Source organism: Lissotriton vulgaris, chromosome 8 (assembly GCF_964263255.1).
Source record: "Lissotriton vulgaris chromosome 8, aLisVul1.2, whole genome shotgun sequence".
Classification (NCBI taxonomy): domain Eukaryota; kingdom Metazoa; phylum Chordata; class Amphibia; order Caudata; family Salamandridae; genus Lissotriton; species Lissotriton vulgaris.
The window spans coordinates 111459817-111482545 of record NC_141696.1 but is presented as its reverse complement, the minus strand read 5'-3'; the positions used below and the strand labels follow the sequence as shown (position 1 = coordinate 111482545).

General features: G+C 43.3%; 1 protein-coding gene across 1 annotated transcript in view; it reads left to right on the top strand.

The window, feature by feature from the left end:
• CLPB (ClpB family mitochondrial disaggregase) overlaps nt 1-22729 on the top strand; it is a 1391731-nt gene that overhangs the window by 1028174 nt on the left and 340828 nt on the right. The window contains exon 12 of the mRNA XM_086933782.1: nt 15604-15760. Coding sequence (XP_086789908.1) covers nt 15604-15760 — 157 coding nt within the window. The remainder of the gene's footprint in view (nt 1-15603; nt 15761-22729) is intronic.

Sequence of the window (22729 nt, the reverse complement as noted above, 5' to 3'; positions counted from 1 at the left end):
AATGAATCAGGCAAGGGTCATCATCTGGACACAAGTTTTAAGGAGACACTGGAGGAATTAGTGGCAGTAGTACTGCAATCTTCATGAATACCTCAGCTAGGCTTGTTTTGTGAAATGACAAGCTAAAGGGTAAAACTTTTATTTTTTTTAGAAATGTTCACTGGTTGAAAAAGGTTGAATTCGCCAATGTTCTATATTGTAGTTGCATTTGCGTATAAAGCCTGCTGAAAAAGATTCTCTTTTCATATAGTGCAACACGAAATCCATTCACTGTTGCCTACCTTTACTCACCACTGAACCGAGAGGCCGAAAAACAAGGAAATCCAAAGTCAAGTAATGCTTTCCAAAAGATCTGTATATTTTTGTCGAAAGGTGTGCCATGCAGAAATTCATACCCAGGTACCAGGGGGGGTAGGGTCCTGGACTCTTTGTCAAGAGGCACTACGCCTCTGGACTTGGTTGGAACATCAGGGCATATCCCTGATGGTTCAACACCGAGTGGACTCTCTAAACACCAGGGCGGACAAACTCAGCCGTCTATGCTTTGCGGATCATGAATGGCGCCTCCATCAGGAAGTGGGGCAAGGTCTCTTCTATGAATGGGAGGAGCCTTGGTTGGATCTGTTGGCCTTCGTTGAGAGAGCGCGATGTTAGCAGTTGCGCCAGTGGAAGTTTGCCAGGTGGCTCGTGCTCTGAGACACTTTTTGTCTAGAGTCGAGCTCCAACCTCCAGTACACCTTTCCGCCAATACCACTCATGCCCAGAGTTCTCAAGAAGATCAGGAATGACCATGCCCAAGGCTTTCTTGTGGCTCGGGATTGGGCACAGAGAGTCTGGTATCCTGAACTGATAAGCATGAGCACAGGTCCTCCTCTCAGGCTGCCTCTTCAGGAGGATCGTCTATTGCAGCAATAGGGAAGAGTTCTCGAAATTTTCAGAAACTAGTATGCCAGTCACTTCAGCTGCTGTCTGGAAAATTTTAGGGACATTCGTCAAGCCGAGTCCGAGAAAAAGGCGTGGTCCCAAAACGTGTTTTACCCATGCAGGTTCCCATAGGGATTTTAGATATGACTACAGCCTGACCCACTGAATGGAATTAAACCAAATTTGGCAGAAAGTTATCCCTTGGTCCAGAAACAGCGCAGTTTGTAATTTGGTGTAAATCCATTCAGTCGTTTTGGAGTTATTAAAGAAAAAGATTTATGTATATCTAGATATGCAGATCCAACAGATCTCATGGTGCGATCTGATTGGCTGCCACCCCATCAACCAGGAAGTTGTGGCAACCATCTTGGGACATGAACTCAGCTGAGTCCCAAGAATTTTTTTTTTTTAAAACACAAGGGTGTAGGAATAACCTGACCACTTAGGCATGGTGATTTGGTGCCAACTGAGACCAAAAATGTTTTTTTTAAACTTCTTTACAGCTAATTCGCAGAGGAGCCATGAATCTGTGGTAAAATAAAAAAGCTTGTTTTCTTCATGACCCCTGGGTGGGCCAGGTCCCAGGGGTCAGGCGTGGTTTTAACAGTATTATTGGGGGACCTGGGCGCACGGCCCACTCCTGGGCCATTTTTGGCCCACTCCTGGGCCATATTTGGCCCACGGGGACCCCATCCACTGGGACCCGGCCTTTCAAATTTATTGGGAAGGGGCGAACAGACACCCTCCTGTGCTGATTTTGGCCTTGAGGACCCCAGGGCACAGCCAATATGACAAAGGGGGATGGGGGCGCGCCCCCCTCTCCCACGGGGCTTATTCAGCTCCAAGAACTCGATACCTGGGGCCAGACCATGCATTTAATAGTGAGGGAGCCGTGCGCCCCCCTCCTGGAGCGATTAATGGCCGTGGGGACCCCATCCCCCAGGGCTGGCTCCAGCTATGTCTAGGGGTACCTGCTCCCCTCTGCACTGAAGCAGGCAGGGAAACAGATGAACATATTTCTCTTTCCCACAGAGACCCCATGGGCAGGAGCAATGATGGCTCCTGCTGGAGGTGGGGAGCAGGATGGGGCTGCAGGGCTGAGCTAGCGGCCCACAGGTAGAAGATGGTTGGTGCCCTGAGTGGGCATCAGGGCACTCACACTTTATTAGTTGGGCCCTAGGGGATGGGGTTCGTGGGCGGAAATCGGTAGGGAGAGGAATGCTGTGTGCCTCCCTCCCCTTTTAATTATTGCTTGGGCCTCCGGGGATGGGGTCTCTGGGGCCAAATTGGCCCTGGGAGGGCAGCTGCGTGTCCCCTCTCCCGTAATTATAGTGGTGGGTGCTGGGGGATAGGGTCTCTGGGGAAAATCATCCAAGGGAGGAGGGCCTTGTACCCACCTGGGCTAGAAAAAATACACCAGAGTATGGGGTCCCTGGGGTCAAAATCGGCCCCAGGAGGGGGACGCATGCCCCCCACAAAATATGGTAGGCCCCAGGGTCGAAATCCACCTGGGTAGGAGGGTTGCGTGACCCCCTCGCGGGTTGGCTGCAGGCACTGCCCGACCACAGGCCATGCGCAGCAGGGGGATGGCGCAGCCCTTTTGCTGTGCACGGCGACTGTTGGATTAACGTAAATATTACTTTCTGTTAAAAAAAACAAGAAATTTATTGAAAAAAACATAGGTTACAGGGACGTTATAGTTAGGTTTAGATTTTACACACATAAAACCATAGAACTTCAGCAGCTATAGATAGCTATATCATTCATGACATCTTCTATGACATTATTGATAATATCACTGGAACATTTGCTGTAAAATTATTAATGAGAAAACTGCATGGCGGGGGCTCGAGTTATAGTTACGTTAGAACATGAGTTAAAGTTGAGATAACTATAACTGCTAAATTTCTAAGGTTTTGTGTTTGCAAAATCTGAACCTAACTATAACTTCCAGGTAACAGTTGTTTTTTGGTGAATTTCTAAGGTTTTTAAAAATTCTATTTCCTAATTATAAAGTCCCTATAACCATTGATTTTTTTTCAGTGAAAAATAAATTATATATATATATATATATTATCCAAGAAAGCGCTCCTTCTGACCTTCCGTTGCCCCGAGGGAATTGGCGTACATCACCGGCGGAGCACGCCGGTAATTTAATTCGTAAAAAATCTAAAGCTCAGTACGCTCTCAGTGACAAGTCGACAACCCAGCTCAGTTTCCAAGGGTTTTTAATCCAAAAAAACAACATGTTTCGGCTTCCCTGAAGCCTTGTTCATGTTCAATGGAAAGTGCCCACCATTGTGTTTAATAAAGCATTCAGCAGTCAGTCGATCACGTGTACATAGTAGACATAATGAAAGGACTACATAGGTATCATACCTAAAACTGAAAACGAACCGCCATGTTGGACTGGGGCAATACGTATCTGATTAGCATGAATTACATTCACACCAACGAAAATAAACAAGTTACTGGCCATAATGTTCATGCCGATAATTAAATTCATGTTAGTACATGTACATTCGGCAAACGTAAATTGGAATATCTTACATTTATATACATGATCTCTTTGTCAGATACGTTGTTGAATACATTGTTAAATACATTTTTTCATATTTATCTTTTTGCCCATGCGTGATCATAACATCAAATGTATGTATGTTATCTTCGGTAATGACCATGTAAAAAGCATTTGATCATGTTGATAGGTATAACCTACTTGGTGTACATGATGTACTAGTAAGTTGTCTTGTGAAATACAAAAAGAAACTGTAACACTGAACAAACCCACCAGGAGGAATGTAAGAACATGCTAACTAGGTTCTCTGCCAGAGGTTATCCTAAATGGGTTCTTCGCAAGGCAAAAAATAGGGCAGACAGTGTAGCCAGATCTGACACTCTTGCCGACAAGATCAAAGAAAAAGAAGAACCAACAGTCAATGAGACTAGGTTAATTCTCACATATAATGCTGAATCACAGAATATCCGGAGGATTGTGGCAAAAAATTGGAACATCCTCAAAAGTGATAACGTTATTTGTGATGAACTGCCTAACAGACCTAGTGTCACTTACAGGAAAGGCAAGAGCCTGAGGGACCTTCTGGTTCACAGTGATGTCACTACCTATGCTGTGGGTTCCGAACATGGCCTCAAGGGATTTTTTCCCTGTGGCCATTGTAAAGTCTGTAAAAACAGTGTCTAAACAAAAGAAATTCAGTATAATGGGAACCGCATGGAGATCCAACAATTCCTGACATGAGGTAGGTACTACACATGTTGTCTATGTCATCATATGTCCATGTGAGAGATGGTACATAGGGAGCACAACATGTGCTGCAAAGGCCATTTAGTGGCTGAAACGCGTCTCTCCTTGTGCTCGGGATTGAGGGCGACATCAACGAATAAATAGATGCCAATCCTTAACCACTTCGTGTCCGTGCTTCCTTCCATGGTGTCACTGTGGGAGGTGGATTGTTTGGTTCATATATATATATATATACACATATCCAACTAATCCTTAGTGCTCTTGTTAGCACAAACCAGTACGCAGACAGCAAAAATGCGCCGGAGTCAGTCTTCAATTAGTACTGCTTTTATTCATTTCAAAGTGAAGTGGTGTATGCCTTCAGACGCGTTTCGGACGTAAAGTCCTTGCTCATTGATAGCGAGAATGAGGGCTGCCACTGTGTTTTAAAACAGACTAACACAAATGCGCGCCAAAATCGAGTGATTACTAAACATAGACCGAGGACCATCATAATACATAGCCCTGCTGCAAAGGAACTAATATGGGTGCCATTTTGAAATGCGTCTTTCTTGTACAAATACGCTTGAAGATAATATGAATGGACTATAATAAAGACCAATAGACGCCTAATATCTGAAACCTATAAGTTACATGCAATTAAAGTGCATTGTGCAGAAAATAGCAAGATTTGATATATATTACAATAAATCGCATTCAATACTAATAATCATATCGGTATCAATACGAGCATATTTTTTAAAAATACCACAGTAAGCACTGTTATTGTTCCTGAAATCGACAATTAATATATGATAGTTAAATACATACAGGCATTTTTAATACATTTTATAAATAAAATGGCAGAATGTGGTGGGAGCCCCAACAACGACTGGGTTAAAGTGCATAATGCAGATGTCAACACTCTAATGTGCAAATATTGCAGTTTGTAAACTAGTTTTTCAGACACTGCCAATATAAAGTGCTTAATGCTTATATAAACATTGCTGTGTACAAATACAGCTGTGTGCAAACTTGTCCATGCGATAAGAAAACTTTGGTTATAAAAAGTTACCTTGTCTCATATATACACTTAGCCTAAGTAGTTTCTTCCGCTGTTTGCCGATACAAGGAACTATAGTCACAGTGCTACAAAGATTGTTAAACCATTGTATGAACTTTGGATGCATAATATATGAAAAATATCATAATCAAGGAATCAAAATGGTCTCCAATAAACCTGAGAATATCAATTAGCCAACCGCCTAATGCAGGAAAACTACTATCTTCATTTCTTACAAGGCTCATGTGTAAGTATTCTCATTGGCGCTTCGTGTTTTTAATAAATCTGTCTACAATGTGGTGCTCTCAAAATAAAACATAAAGTAAACCAGATGAACTGTGAGTTCAACATTTCAAAAAGTGTGAAAAGTGCTCGTGGATTAAACCAAAAATATTTTTTCTAAGATCGAAAATATTGAACATTTGACCAAAAAAGAATCATATCAGTCTAGGGCATTATATGTGTTCCCGATAGTTACTACTCAACCTAAAATCAATACTCATGATATCAAGTGGGAGGGTATATCCTCAGAATGTATAATAACGGATAGTTCAATTACAGTATAGTGTGACTTACAAAAAATGATGTAAGTCCTCCCCCATGTTAAGACCCCCAGGTGTCTTACTGTTTAATAGCACAATATATTTAGACTCTAGCTGTCTGAGACGTTTTTCATTGTCCCCACCTTTTTTGCTGGGAATTACCGCATCAATAACAAAATATTTGAGGTGGGTCAAGTTTTTATTATGTATCTGTTGAAAATGCCTGGCTACCGGATAGCTTTGATCGGCATTTACAATCGCCCTCAAATGTTGCAGGATGCATTGGTGGGCAGGTAGTTTGGTGCTGCCCACATAGGTCAGATTGCAGCTACATTTTAACACGTACACCGCCAATTCAGTGCGGCACGTGTAGTGTGCTTTAAGTGTGATTGGCTCAACATCAAAGGGGGTAACATATGTGGTTGTATTTACTCCGAATTTGCACGCCTGACATGAGCTGCAGCAAAAATATCCCTTACGTGGAGACAACCAATTGTCCACTTTGGGCATTTCAGGGCTGCTGTTGACTAGCTCATTACGCATTCCAAATGCACGTCTGAAAGTGATAGTCGGGGTGCTGGGCAACACCTCTTTCAAAACATGGTCAGTTAAGATAATGGGCCATTTTTCCTTGACAATTCTGATTATTTGAAGGGCTTGGCGACTGTAGCCAGTGATGAGCCGTATAGTATCATTACTTTCACTAAGTTCAGTGCTTTTAGTCGTGGAGGTTCTAAGTGGATTTAACAAATCTAGACGATTCAGACGATTGGCTTTGTTCATAGCCTCGTCTAGTTTGTGTGCGTTGTAACCCCTAGCTATTAATCTTGCCTTAGATTCTTGTTGGTATAAGTCTCTAAGTTCTAGGGAGCTACATGTTCTGTGAATCCTTAAGTATTCCCCATAGGGGATTGCTGTGACTGTGTGTCGTGGATGAAAGCTTTTGGCGTGCAGAATAGTATTGCCTGCAGTACTTTTTCTGAATAAACTGGTGGTTATTTTATTCTCCACTATTGTTACCCGCACGTCTAGAAAGCTCACCTCCTGGGCACTAATACTGGCTGTGAAATTAAAATTGAGATAATTTCTGTTGATGTTCTCTACAAAGTCGCTAGCTTGCTGCATGGTGCCATGCCATATAATAAAAACATCGTCAATATACCTCCAGTACCTGACAATGTTGTCATGCCAATTCGCAGTGTGTTCCACCCTGAGGACATGATCCTCCCACCAGCCTACGTGGAGCCCCGTGTAGCTGGGGGAGAAACATGCCCCTATGGCCACCCCCCTGAGTTGCCTGAACACCTGGTTATTGAAGAGGAACACATTGTTATTTAAACACTTTTCAACCATGTCAACAAGCATTTGGTTATGCTGATACAATTCAATGGGACGTTTGCTCAAATAATACTCTATGGCTCTAATGCCATCACCGTGGGAGATGCTGGTATATATATATATATATATATATATATATATATATATATATATATATATATATTTCGCTCAGGGTTTCCACCTTGCTCGCACTAGAAACCACGCACTCCGGGGGTAATTCTCAGATGCTTTTATTGAATTTGCAACAGACGCGTTTCGGCGCTCCGCCTTCCTCAATGTTACAAACATTGTGAGGAGACGCCATGTTTTAACAACCATCTCTGCGTACGTTTGTAGTGAAAACAAACAAGGGACTCTAATCAAATCGCCATATTGGGTGATCTACAATTTGTGCACCACGCTATGTTTTAGTAAAAGAATGTATACACCGTAACATATTTGTCTTACATTTAGTTACGTTACAATTTGCTATTGTCATTTCATAAGCAAAAAGTATTTTTTACGTACACATTTAGATTCGTGTCATATCATTATGGTACACATTTACAAAATCGTACATTCACGCCGTGTATCGGCTTCACGGCAACCCGTCACTGGGTTATCCATTTTCCCAAGAGATTAACTCTGCCACATTTAATTAATTCGGAATGTGTTGTTCGTAAAAGCATTTCAAGCTGCCCTTCTAATATGTTATAGCAGTGCCTGATATCGGCAGAGCCATCTTTGTAATCCATACCCAGGTCAAGTTTTTTCATTTAGCCGTGAATCGGCATGACTAAATTACTTAAACATACCCATGATGCTACAACTAATTAAGCCGTGGATCGGCAAGTCTCCCTTGACAAAAAATTGTTTTCACAAAACTCTTTTTCAACTTACTTTTTTCTTTTCTCTCACTTTCATGCTTCATAAGTTCATAGATTTCATTAGGGAAGGGTCATCCACAATTTATGCTATAAATTCTCAGTATATTCCATAATTCCAAAATTAATGAATTACGAAATAACAAGATTACAGAGTATTTTCATCTATTCAAATGTCGGATACCTATTAGGATTTCAATTTTTTTGCAAAGTTAAAACTTCAAACAGCCATAGATTACATTATTTCCATGTTAATGTCACACAGTGTTATAGCTCAATTTTTTTAGCTCAGTTTTGTCGCTCAGTTTTTTTGTCCTGTTCCTTGAGCATTATTGGGTATCTTTTAGAATCCGATATGAGATGACAATTCCTCTCCCGCATTTAGTCCCCTGGGATATTTGGTCATTAAATCTATTATGTACCGGGACTCAAGTCTTCTCAGCCTGTGGAGCCTATCCCCCCTCTGGGGCTGTCGGGTATATGGTCCAGACCAAAGTATTGCAATTGGGGCCTATCACTCGAATGTTTTTCTTGGAAATGTGGGGCAACTGGATACGACTGATCATTTTTATCAATCGCCCTTAAATGTTCCAAGATTCTAAGCTTTAAAGGCTTGATCGTATTCCCGATATATGATAGTCCACATGGACACTTGAGACAGTACACTGCATATGGGGTACTACAGGTAAGATACTTATTGATTGTTTTTGTTATTCCTGTGTCCGGTATCTCATAACTTTTTACCCTCTTGCTGTGCGCACAAGCCTTGCAATTATAACATGGATGAAAGCCCTTCAGATCTGCAAGCGTATTGGGTTTCCTTTCAACTTTCCTTAGGTGGCTCTGCACCAACATGTCTTTTAAAGATCTGGATTTTTTGAAAGTTACCAAAGGAAAAACTGGAATGTCATCTTTTATACAACTGTCGGTCTTTAGTATATGCCAATTTTTTCTGAGCATATGTTTCAAATGGTTGGCTTCCGCCGAATATGGGGTTACCAGCCGGAATTTTCCCATTTCGGTTCCATCAGCAGCGTTGGTTGGCTTCTTGTCTATTAGCAGGCAACGATTTGACTTTGTGCAATGCACTTTCTAAAGTAGCCGCGGCATCACCTCTCAATTTGAATCTGCTGATGCACTCTGATGCTGCAATTTTAAAATCTGAGTCTCTGGTGCTGTTACGTTTGAGCCTAAGCAGCTCCCCATAGGGAATGCTCTGTATTAATGCAGTTGGATGATTGCTGGTTGCATACAATACAGAGTTGCCTGCTGTGCTTTTGCAGAAAAGCGATGTTTCGATCTTATTATCCACTATGAACACTTTTAGATCAAGATATTCCACACAGGTATTGCTTATGGATCCAGTGAATCACAGATTTCTATCATTTCTGTTGAGGACATCAATATAGGCTTTGGCAGTCTGTTCTGATCCTTGCCAGATTATAAACAAGTCGTCTATATAACAACACCATTTGATAACACAGCCTTTCTCGCCATTCACTTCTAGCGACCTGGGCACCTGCTCCTCCCACCAGCCTACGAATACATTCGCATAACTGGGGGCAAAGCAGGTGCCCATCGCTGTCCCAGATGTTTGTCAATAATAAACATCCTCAAATAAAAAAATAACGTTTCTCAGACAAAATTCCACAAAAATTGCCAGCATCATATTGTGTTCCAAAAACCTTAGTTGTCTCTTCTTGAGATAGTATTCCACTGCTTCAATGCCTTTATCATGACTGATGCACGTATATAGACTAGTTATGTCTAATACTAGTAATCTGTAACTGGGATCCCATTTGATTTTGTCAATTTTTGACAAAAAATCCTTTGTGTCTTTTATATATAAGTCCAGTTCTTGTACCAGAGGGCTGAGAAAGTGATCGATGAACGCAGAAAGATGTTCAGTTAGACTGTTATGAGATGAGATTATGGGTCTACCCGGAGGATCAATATTGCTCTTATGTATTTTTGGAATGTGGTAAAAGGTTGGTGTTATAGGGTTGTCGCTTCTCAAGAATAAATATTCCTCTTTGCCCAACATGTTTTTACTATGCCAACTGTAGATCAGTTTGTCATATCTTTGTATGCTGGCTAAGTATTTTTCTTTCGTAGAGAGTTCATAATTCTCTATGTTGGATAGTTGTTTCATTGCCTCTTTGCAATAACTGTCCCTTGTCTGTAAGACGACATTCCCGCCTTTATCAGAAGGCTTGATTATCACACTTCCGTCTTGCATCAAGTCAAGAATCGCTTTCCTCTCATCTGGATTGATGTTGTTGTTACTCTTTCTGCCATTTTTCAAATTCTTCATTCTATATTTTAACAAATCATTTGTCATTGCTTCCGAGAACACATCAATCGCATCTGGTGTTAATTGTGGATTGAAATGAGATCTGGGTTTGTAGCCGCTCTCCTCTCTTTGTTGTTCAATTCCTAAAGTTGCAGCTCTAATTGCTGCCTCATCTGTAGGTGGAGGGAGCTGGCTTGTGTGTTCTTCAAGAGCTAGACCTTGTAAAATCTCGACCGCTGGTAGATCATGTCCTCTTAGTGCATCAGTGGCAGTTACTCTGATAGGTGTCCCAATTGTGCTTTTCAAATTCGATCTAATTTTGAAGTATTTATGCAATTTCAGTTTTCGGACAAAGTTAAACAGGTCTATACGCGTCTGCGTGTATTCTAGGTGGCTAGTTGGGCAGAAACTAAGTCCCAGGCTTAAAACTTTTTTCTCGATGTCAGTGAGAACTCTAGGTGTTAGATTTATGACTGTGATGTCCTCTGTTATATCCTGGTGTTCATTTACTTCTTCCGGTTCACCCAATTCGATCTCTTGGGTCTTCCGCGTACCCTTCCTCCTGTGGCCCCTGCCTCCTCTTCTGGTTTTTCTTCTTCTCGTTCTGGGGGTTTGTTCTTTCCACCTCGTAGCCATGCCTGCTTGATAACTTGAAAATCGCCCTGAAAAGGTATCATTGTAGTTGTTCTTGCTTGGCCTCTATCCCTTACCGCAGTTTCATCTGCTGATTCATTTTCCGTTGCACTGGATTCTGAAGTTTCCGCTGTCCTTGCGGGTCCTTGTCCACTTTTCTTGTTCAGCTCTTTTCTTGGGGCATCGAATTTCCGTGCGAACGTCAGAATCCTTCCTTGGGAATAGTCTCTCTCATCGCGGTCAAATTTTTCTTGTTTCCGTGTTTTTATCTTTTGTTCATATTTGCCAAGTCTTATTTTCATCTGTATCCTCATATTTTCTATAGTTTCCTTATTCTCCTCCAATTTCGCTAGTTCTTCTTCCATGGTTTTTATCTCCGCCAGCGCCTTTTCACGATCACTCCAGGCATACTTTACGAGGAGTCCCAGGGTACCTTTGCAGTAGTGAGATGTAAGTTTCTCCCAGTCCGTCAGCAATTGTGGATCCGGGTTCTCATATGACGGAACCGTATACACTCTCAACCCCCGCGGTACCATCTGTTCATCAAAGTAATGCTGCAGAAATCTGCAGGGGATAGAGCGTGTATATATATATATATATATATATATATATATATAGGTATATATATATATATATATATATATATATATATATATATATATATATATATATAGGTATATATATATATATATATATATATATATATATATATATATATATATAGGTATATATATATATAGGTAGATGTCTACTAAAATATTACGATTTTGAAATGAAGGAGCTGTATGGGTTGGCTGGAAAGGGGATGCAGAGATGCAGACACCTCTTTCTTTAATAGTTTTTAACCCCTTTGCAGATACCTTATGCCTCAAATTACTAAAAGCCCATACCCTTTCCTCACATGTTTAATTCATTGGTCTGATGCCTCTATTAACATCTCATCACTCATTTACTTCGGCTTACTCCTCAGAAATGGCTTTAAGTTCAAACGCCCCATAATCCACCAAAATGGCATGCAGGAGTGCCTCACTTTTGTCTTGAATACAAAATGTTAGTGCTCTAGTTGTTCATTAGAAATGTGTGGTGCACTGTAGCTGATTAATATAGAGTTACTGATAGACTGCTGCTGGTGTTGGAAGTATGTTTCATTCTGCATATCAGGCTGTTATTGAAATGAATGATGAAGATTTTTGAGAACTCAGAGGAAATGTGTCCGTGTTTTAGTTTTTGCAACACTAACCATAATTTCTATGGCAAAAAGAAACCCCTCATTTTTTTCATTTACTGCAGTATCCTCTGTAAGAAATTAATTTCAGATTTACAGCTTTCATTCATCAAGATAGTGTTCAGATGTGCCACACATTTATCTCAAATACAGGATGTAAGTGATATAGTTGCTCATTACTACTCTATGGTGAAGTTGCCGTTGGTCGCAAATTAATTAACGGACAAACTGCTGCTGGTGTTGAAAGTACTTGTTTCAATCTACATGTCAGAACGTTTTACTGACTTGAGAAAGATGTTTGAAAACTCATAGAAAAGATGTCCTCGTTTTAGCTTTCTAGAGCACTAGCCATAATTTCTATGAAAAAATGAATCCCCTCATTTTGTTCATTTCTAAAGGAAATGTTTTAAGGTTTACAGCTTGATTCCATCAAGATGGCATTCCGGTAGGCAGAGGTGTGTCATATTTACATATTGTTAGCACTCTAGTTGTTTATTAGACCATTGTAGCAAGCTGCAGTAGAACACTGGGGATTCAACTGACAGACTACTGCTTGCTGTTGGAAGTACATGTTTTACTCAGAATATCAGACTGAATTCTCACATTACTGAGTAAGATAGCCTGAGCTTATACAAAATGTGGTAACATTTTAGCTTTTGCAGTACGTTCCATAACCTCTATGAGAAAATCATGAGAAAAGATATTTTTCTCTCAAACATAGTTCATCCAATCCCAGTAAAGGGTCAGCATTTTTTACAAGGTAAAATCACCCGAGAACGCACTTGAATTCCTAAAATGAATATAGCACCACCAATAAATGATTTATATTATGACTAAAATCATTTATCACCCTTTATATGTGTTATTTTTGTGACCCTCGAAAAGAGACTTTTACTGTGATGCATTTTATTGGTAATCATGACCCAGAGTCCTGTAATGGCTGCCCCAACGTGTTGTCCATGTTGTGGCCAGCCAATTAATGGGGGGTGGGGGTCCTTAGAACTTACCCACATGCCTGTGGAATCAGGGTGTGCTCGTACTACCCCCTTATATGTTTTTATTTCATTTTCATGACACATAATCCATGTCCCAGAGTCCAGTAATGGCTGCCACTACAATATTGTTCATGGTGCGGCCAGCCAGTCAGGATGGACTTATCCCCTTAAAATTGTCAAATCAGAGCTCATCTGGACAGCAACAGTCCACCTATACCTAACTTTTTAACTCCTTCAGCGCCGGGACGCCTCTTTGCTGGGGCAGCTGTGCGCTTTAAAAAACATATAACATAACATAAAATAACATAACAAACCAGAGACCCAAGAAAACGACTGAACGGTTTTACACCAAATCAAAACATACATGCTTTCTGAGTAAAGTTCTAACTTTCTGCCAAATTGTGTGTAATTCCATTAAGCCATTTTTTCTGTGTCGGAAAACAAATTTTCTTTTAAAAAATCGCAACCCTCCACCCCTTTGTTGGCCCACGCTTGATGGATCAGTGCAAAACGTTACAGGACGAAGGCAAGGTGGACAAACCTTTTATTTCTGGAAAGTTTTGTGCAGATTCATGTAATGGCACCAAAGTGAATAATGAGACAACAACGATCTTCCTTTGGAAACTCTGATCTAACTATAACTACAAAGTAGCAATTGTAAATGTTTTTTAAACACAAGGTAGAAGGCCTGTGTGGCTCCCAACCAAGTTAGAGGACTCTTGTTGCCCTGGACCACAATCCGATGAGTGCCAACACCATTACACGGTCTGGTTGTCTTCCTGTCTCAGTGCTGGTTGACACAGATTGAGTAAGTATGTTGCCCAGAAAGAGCACATGGCGCTGCAAAGTAGCTTTTTCTGTCTTATTTAGTATGTGGGCTATTGTTCTATATTACAAAGCAATTTATCTTAAAAAAGATAACACTGTCTCGACATTGACTTATTGTGAGTGATACATCTGCTGCTCGAAGTTGCTGTTCTACCCACAACCAGCCTTCAGGAGTAAACCTTGACTGTTCAGCTTCTCTACCCTTGGATGTCAATGGTGTTAACAGGAGGTACTTGGCAGTTCAGTAAACTCACAGTTGTATCTGGCGTCTCTGGTTCCAGGGACTACAGCAGTGCTTGTTACAATGACTGCTTAATTGCCATTGAGTTCCAGAGGCTATGTAGAGCTAGTTTTTTACTGGTGTCAAAATGTTAAGCATCAATGACTTAGCTCTCAGAAAGCACTGAATACCAAACAAAAGGGCCAGTACATTTACTATGAAATGTTTTGTAAAATGGTAGCCACCTATCACTTTGAGGTATCTGAGTAGTAGGCTTTGAGAAGTAGGCTTTGACCACGAAGAGCTCAGAGTAGCATGTAGAATCAGACAAGTTAAATATGCAGCTTTGCATAACGCAGTTTCTGGCGGGCGGATGAGATCTTAGAAGGCTAAGCTGAGAATGATGCTTAGGCTTGAGTGATTGTTGGCTCCTTTTAGACAAACACCATATGCTCACCCCTGAGTATTAGGTCTCCTGCATTCCCTGTTTCCCCCACTAGCCACATCCTGAATCCCATTGTTAGCCATGCACCCACCGAATGCACTTCAGTGTCACTTATAAATCTACTTATTGAGCTGCAGAAAACTAGAGGATTAAGACTTCCAAAGCAAGACATTTGCTGGAGGAGCGAAGAATTCTGGCAAGTCGGGAACCAATAAATGTGACAAAAAGACAAAGACAGATAACCTGAGGTGGAAACTACAAAGGCAGTACATACATCATTATGGAGCTCTGTGTTGTAGAATAGATCTAGCTATGAAAACGTATTTATTTCTCGACTATAACCTAGCAGCTCACATGACTGCATGGGTAAATGGCTTTGGACTAGAATGTGAGATGCAGACGTGAAGTGAGATTAAGAAAGTGGCTGCTTTACTGAGCACACTTCCATTAGCAGGAAAGGAGACTGCAGTGGAAGTGAATGATAGTGTGACCGTATCAAATGGGAGTGAATGAAGGATGCTAGCCGAATATTAACCTGGAAGATATTTGTGCTTGGCGTCCATAGTTGTTTTAATGGGTATGTGCATGGAAAAAATGAAGACAACTTTGGAAGGGTTGTTTAATCTGCTGTTATTTTGAATAATTTGTCAATTAAGCCCGATCAGTATTTAGCAGGTTCAGTGATCCCAAGGCCCTTGGCAGTACAAGTAGGTAGGGAAACGAGAGGGAGAAGACACAGTCAGGTGGCATAAGGTTACAGTCGCAAGATTAATTCGCAGAAGGTTCGAACTTTTAAGGGCAATCAAAGGAGCCCGAGCTGAAAGGCTAAAGGGGAGTACATCCTTTCAGAAGGGTCATCAGCATGGGAATGGTTGACATAACCAAGGGGTGCCTGGACCCAGACCCAGGGATGAGCACTGTTTCTGTTTTACTGCTTTCTCAGTAGAGTCCTTATTGATAAAGTAACTCTTATTTTTATCTTTGACCCAGGGAAGATTGACTGATGGGAAGGGGAAGACCATAGAATGTAAAGATGCCATCTTTATTATGACCTGCAATGCTGCCAGTGATGAGATTGCACAGCATGCTCTGCAGCTCAGACAGGAAGCTCTGGAGTTGAACCGGAAAAGGATTGCTGAGAATCTAGGTAAGATGCTCCCTTCAATCACAGGAAAAATAGTTTACTTCTTGTGATAGACATATGTACAATACAATACAATATGTCCTTCATGAAAAAAGTCAGAAAATCTAAATTCATCACCTTTTGTTCTTGTATCCAGAAGATTTTGGTTAGACATATTTTTCAACTTTCACTACCTCAAAATATTGAATATTTTGTAAGTCTGATTTTGCAAACATATGTTTGGGAAAGAGTGAATGAACGAGTGAGTCAAAACTTCATTTGAATGCCATGTGAATATTAAACAGTTAGCCTGGAGTAGGCTTTGAAGAAAATTAACAAACACGTGCTACTCTACTGTTGATTTGCCTTCTATCTTCTTTTGTGAGAATGGCAAGGAATTTTTGAGGAACTGGTTCCTGGCTTTAGGCATTTAAGTATATGAGGATGATGATGCCCAAGCATTTCTACCTCTTACGTCTACATAGACACAACCCTCTTAATTTATTTTGCAATATCTCGGATTCCTTTTACACTAAACCCTTTAAAAATTGTGCTGCTTGGTTTAATACATCCTTCTAATTAGAATGGTTTTGGGTAAATGGTTCAAACACCTCTATATAATGTCATGGTGCATCTTCACACAAGTAGGTAAAAGAAGTATAATTTATTTCCATAAGACTTTACCAACCACATATTATCGAACCTCAGGGTAAGCCACATAGGTTGTCTGTATTTTCTGAAACAGCGGAAGTCCTCTTCTCCCCGGGGGTGGCGGCCTGGAAATCCGCATTAGAAAAATGTATGTCTGCCGAGGTGGTGGTGTTTCAGGCTCGGGATTGCCCGCAGAAGCACAGAAGAAATGGACTGCATGGGCCAACTACCGGGCATTGACCTTTCTAACTTTACCACATCAACGAATCAAGACCTTATAGACAGACTCACCATTTCATGACTTTCCAATCGAATGCGGTGACTGGCCGGCGCAGAGTTAATGCCTGTATGTTTAAAAGTCCTGTATAATGCTTCAAGCGGGATGTGCGGTGTAAGGGAGAGGGGTGGGGGAGGTGGGGGTTTTTGGTTTGAACGTTTTACTGATCCTCAAATGATACCCTCATCAGCGACTTGTGTACCTACGATTCGTGCCTTATATGATCATTGCTTGGGGGAGTTCGCCCTGCTGGATCTAAAATTTCAATAAAATCTACTCTAAAAAAAAAAAAAAGATAAAAGCACATTTGAGGGAAAGTGAAGTGCCAATTTTCTAATTAACAGTGTGAAAACATAAAGAAATGATAGTACAAGGAAACAGGGGAACATGCACAGAGGAGGGACCTAATCAACATTGCGCCACCCACCTCTAATGCATGTGGGAAGCGACCGTCTGTTATCAGGGAGATAGGTGTGGGGGCCAGGCGTCCATCTCTGGGTGGCGAGGGGATCTGTACTCCTCCATTTGCTACATCTGGGCAGAACACCCAGGCTAGGGTCCTATGTGCGCTCCTCAGCTCATCTCTCAGCTACCTCATCACCTCGGTTCACCAGCTTCCTCCTCTCCAGGCCAGTCATTACTCACCTCCAGGTCTTCCCGGGGCCATTGTCCCATGCCACCAACACCTCAGTCCATAGATCCCCTATACGGCAGATCCTCACCCCTCTAGTCTCTTCCCTGACCAGCGCCCTTTCTTCAGCTCTTGGCCACTGGGTCATGTCTGCCCTCCAAGCCTGGGCCCGGTCCAACTGCTGATTTCCAGGTGATAGCTATTCGCCTTCTGGCTAGCACTAGGGCTATGTCCATAAACCTCGTGCCAACTTTTTGTCTCGGGAACATCCCCAAAATACAAGCCTCCATGGGACAGGGGGATTGCGCCCAAGTGTGGAGTCTAGAGCAGAGAGCACCTCCTCCCAATAGGGTTGCATTCGGGGGCAACACCACACCATATGAGCAAAGTCAGTATCTAAGTGTCAGCATCTAGGGCAGGGGCGAGGTTCGGCTCCGTAAACCACCTGGATTCTATGTGGTGTCATGTATGTAATGTGTCAATAATTAAATTGGAGGTATTTAAACCTTGTGTTCCTAGAGATTATTGTCGAGGAGGCGAATATTTTCTGCCACTCGGGGTCTGATAGCTCTTGCTGAAGGATTCTTTCCCATCTATGCTGCAAAGTAGTTAAGGGGCTGCGGACCATACCCGAGAAAGATCAATAAAACCAGGTAACCAGGTGTCTAGCTATGCCTATTGAGACCAATAACCGCAGGTGTGGGTTGCTGGTTCCTCTTGCTCTCCGGCCCACAGATCCCAGAACGCTAATGTCAGTGCTTCATGTGTAAGACATTGACCCGACTGCAAATTATAATGCTCCATCAGGTCTTCTAAGACGCCCTGCTGATAGCAGTCCCGCCCGTAACCAACCCGGCATCTTTCCAGGCCGACAATTGTCCATCAGTAAAATATGAGAGGGGTTCACCATGAAGAAACCCCACTAAGAGCAACGCCGGCACATACAATGGCGTTCCCGCATTTTTTAGGACGCATCTGAATGAATGAATGAATGGGTGTCTTATAATGCGCAAAACGTAACCCAGAAGGGCATCAAGGCGCAGGCAACAGACAGACATAGAACAACATAAGGGGGATACCATAGAGCTTAATAAGCCAGGGAGAAGAGCCAGGTCTTCAAAAGTTTACGGAAAACCCCTAATGAGGGTTGGCTGGAAAGTTCAGATGGAAGCGAGTTCCATAATTTGGGAGCCAAGATGGAAAATGCTCTTCCTCCCCATCTCACCTTGTTAAATCTAGGAACGATGAGCAGATTTCTGGAGGCCGAGCGAAGGGATCTGCTGGGGGTATAAGGGCTAACAAGGGATCTGATCCCTTCGGATCCTGATCCAAAGACCGCCCTATGGGCCAGGCAGAGAATTTTAAAAGAGATCCTGGCCTGAATTGGTAGCCAATGGAGATCTTTCCTAGCCCTGGTAGCAGATGTACGCCTAGGGAGGTTAAGAACCACCCTGGCAGCGGCATTTTGGACTACCTGGAGGCTCTGAAGAGATTTCTTGTTAATGCCCCCATATAGCGCATTGCAATAATCAAGCCTGGAGGAGACCAGGGTGACTGTTGCCTTTTTGCGCGCATCAGGTGACAGATATGGGGCAATCTTTTTTAGAGTCCGAATGATAGTGCAGCAGGTGGCCACTGTTCTGTTGACCTGGCGGTCAAATGAAAGGGCAGGATCCATAAGTATGCCCAGATTCCTGGCCGAATGAGTAGGCTGGGGACAGTCCCCTAGGGAGGCCGGCCACCAGTCCCCCGTCCACAGCTCTTTACTCCCTCCAAATACCAAGACTTCCGTCTTTTCTCCATTCAGCTTAAGATGGTTACGGATCATCCAGTACGATACTGCCTCCATGCAAGCTCGAAATTTGAGCGCAGAGTCATTTATCGGCAGGGTGGTGGAGACAATAATTTGAGTATCGTCAGCGTATGACAGCACCTGGTACCCAAAAGATCTTACAATCTTAGCAAGTGGGGTCACGTAGATGTTGAACAGTACAGGGCTCAAAGCAGAGCCCTGTGGGACCCCACGTTGCACCGCCTGGGAGGGGGACAGAAATTTGCCCAATTTTACTCTCTGCCGTCTCTGATGAAGGAAAGAGGAGAGGAGATTCAAGGCACTGCTCTCCACTCCTATCACCTTTAACCTGTCGATCAGGGTTGAAAGGGACAGGGTATCAAACGCTGCCGTCAGGTCCAACAGAACCAACAACGTGGTCTGTCCTCTGTCAACCTCTGATCTAATAATATTAACCACAACTGTGAGGGCGGACTCCGTGCTATGAGCAGCACGAAACCTATGTTAGGAGACATCCAACAGGTTCTCCTTCTCCAGATAAGAAGCCTAATTTCGATTGAGATGGGCCTCTAGAATTCTGGCAGGGGCAGGAAGTAGGGAGATTGGTCAAAAGTTTTTTAAGACTTCCGGGTTCAGGGAAGCCTTTTTTAGAAGAGGTTTCACAACTGCGGTTTTCCAAACTACGGGAAAACTCCCTTCTGTGCCAACATTTCAAAGCCGGAGTCAACAGCACCCCTTGATGTGGCCACTGATGAGCAAAGAAGTTTTGCCAGTAGAGTTTCCATGTGTGCCGAATGCCGAGTTATCCCCAGCTCGCCTTGATTAGCCCCATCCAGTCATAGTGTAATCTACTGGAGTTGGAAAGGTAAGAAATAAAGCTCAAAGTCCTGGACACCTAAACCTCCCCATCTTCAGGAGGCCGCCGAAGGACAGCCAGAGACACCCTATGCCGGCTCCCATCCCATGTTATGGGTGTTCAGTTGCAACTACGAGACCGGCACTCCGACCAGCAAATTTGTGAAAAAATATAGGAGCTTCGGGAGTTTAATCATTTTAAAGACCGATATCCGAGCCATAATGGGCAGCTTAAGTGAGCAAATGCAAAACAGGTGATGGACAGAATGCAGAACAATGTGATACATTCACCCCAGTACAGAGATCTGGGCCAAATCCATTGTTTTTTTGCTCACCATGCCATTCCAGTTTGAACCCAGCGATATGCAAATCAGCCTTGACCCTGTGTCCATTGGGTACAGTCCAGCCCGAACTGCCAAGCCAGGTCCTCCCTGGACTGGAAACAAGCATCCAAGGACCGGTTTCGGGCTGTCAGCCCTCATCAGCCTGGATAGCTTGATTCCAGTGGCATGGAGAGCACGGGACTCGCGTCTGAGCATACCCGTCCCACTCGGGGTGACAAATGCAAAAGAACAGGTGATGGACAGAATGCAGAACAATGTCATACATTCACCCCAGTACAGAGATCTGGGCCAAAATCCATCGATTTTTTTTTTTTTGCTCACCATGCCATTCCAGTTTGAACCCAGCCATATGCAAATCCGCCTTGACCCTGTGCCCCATGGGTACAGTCCAACCCGAACTGCCAAGCCAAGTCCTCCCTGGACTGGAAACAAGCATCCAAGGACCAGTTTCGGGCTTTCATCCCTCATCAGCCTGGATAGCTTGATTCCAGTGGCATGGAGAGCACGGGACTCACGTCTGAACAGGTGATGGACAAAAAGCAGAACAATGTCATACATTCACCCCAGTACAGAGATCTGGGCCAAAGGCTGAAGAAGGCTGATAGCCAGAAACCGGTCCTTGGATGCTTGATTCCGGTCTAGGAAAGACATGGCTTGGTAGTTCGGGCTGGACTGTTCCCATGAGGCACAGGGTCAAGGCTGATTTGCATATAGCCATTGTCTGACCTAGGGTGGTGTGGAGTGCAAAAAAAGGATGGATTTAGGCCCAGATCTTTGTACTAGGGTGAATGTAAGACATTGTTCTGCATTCTGTCCATCAACTGTGTTTTTTTAAATTTTCACCCGAGTGGGCTGGGTATGCTCAGACGTGAGTCCCAGGCTCTCCACATCACTGGAGTCAAGCTATCCAGGCTGATAGCCAGAAACCGGTCCTTGGATGCTTGATTCCGGTCTAGGAAAGACATGGCTTGGTAATTCGGGCTGGACTGTTCCCATGAGGCACAGGGTCAAGGCTGATTTGCATATAGCCATTGTCTGACCTAGGGTGGTGTGGAGTGCAAAAAAACGATGGATTTAGGCCCAGATCTTTGTACTGGGGTGAATGTAAGACATTGTTCTGCATTCTGTCCATCAACTGTGTTTTTTGCAGCTTAAGTGAGCCCCAGAAAGTAAAACAAGACCTCAGAGAGCGGAGAGCCCTCCCCAAATTGCCTCCAATGTATGACAAATCTGGATCCCCAAATATCAAAAAGAGGTAGACAACCATATCAGGTCCGAAGGAAGACCCAGTGGTTGCACTGTCCCAGGAGAATGAGGGAATATGTGGGTCTTGGTCTTATTAACCCAAAGGCCAGACGCCACTTCAAAATCTCACAGGAGCTTTAAGGCTCTGGCAACGCCCGAGGTGCCATCTCTCAAGTAGAGAAGTATATCATCCGCGCAGAGGGACATAATATGTTCTTGTTCCTCAGCCATCACACAGCTGCCCCGATCCTCTTGTATAAAAAGTTCCTCAAGAGGCTCAATAACCGGGGCAAACAGCAACGGGGACAGCGGGCATCCCTGCCTCATACCCCTCCATATCCGGTATTGTGAGGAGAGCGTGGTGCCACTGTTGACCTTGGCCATCTGAGCCGTGCATAGCAATTAGACTCACTTAACCCAATTCTCTCCTAGCCCATCTGTGTCATTACCTCGAATAGAAAGTCCCATCGTACTGTGTCAAACGCCTTTTGGCGGTCCACTGACATCAGTACTGAGCCCTGATTTGCGAGGACTTCGGGTTGATACATCACATGATAAAGCTGCCTAATATTTTGAGAGGTGTTGCGGGTGGGGATAAAACCGTTCTGGTCTTCATGAACCAATGCCCGCAGGTGTGGGAGTAGTCAGAGGGCCAACACCTTACTTAGGATCTTGAAGTCTAGATTCATTTTAGAGAGGGGGCGTAACTCTGTAATATGGGCTTACTGTGTCTCAGTCTTGGGCAGGGGGACAACACCAGCTTCGTTAGCGGATTGGGAGATTGTCAAGCAGAATGGAGTTTTCATATCATTTTTCAAGCTGCTGGGCTAAGGTCCCCGGCATAGGCTGCATAGAACTCGGTCGGAAGGCCGTTGGGTTCTGATGTTTTGCCCTTCGCCATCCTCTTGATAGCCGCTCAGATCTCTTGGACAGTTATGGAGACCCCAAATCTACCTTACCCATCTATAATTGAGCAGGCGAGCTCAAATGGGGTCCTGGCCTAATCCATATCTAGGCCCCCCTGGCATAGGCCAAGTAGCTGGCCCGCAATCTTCTTTTCAATCGCTCTATCTCGGCCCCAACTAGGTAGGTCTCCTGGAGCACGGCCCCCTGTACTCCCCTTCGCCTGAGTGTACCAATCAATCAATCAGTGACACTTATAAAGCGCGCTACATACCCGTGGGGTCTCAAGGCGCTG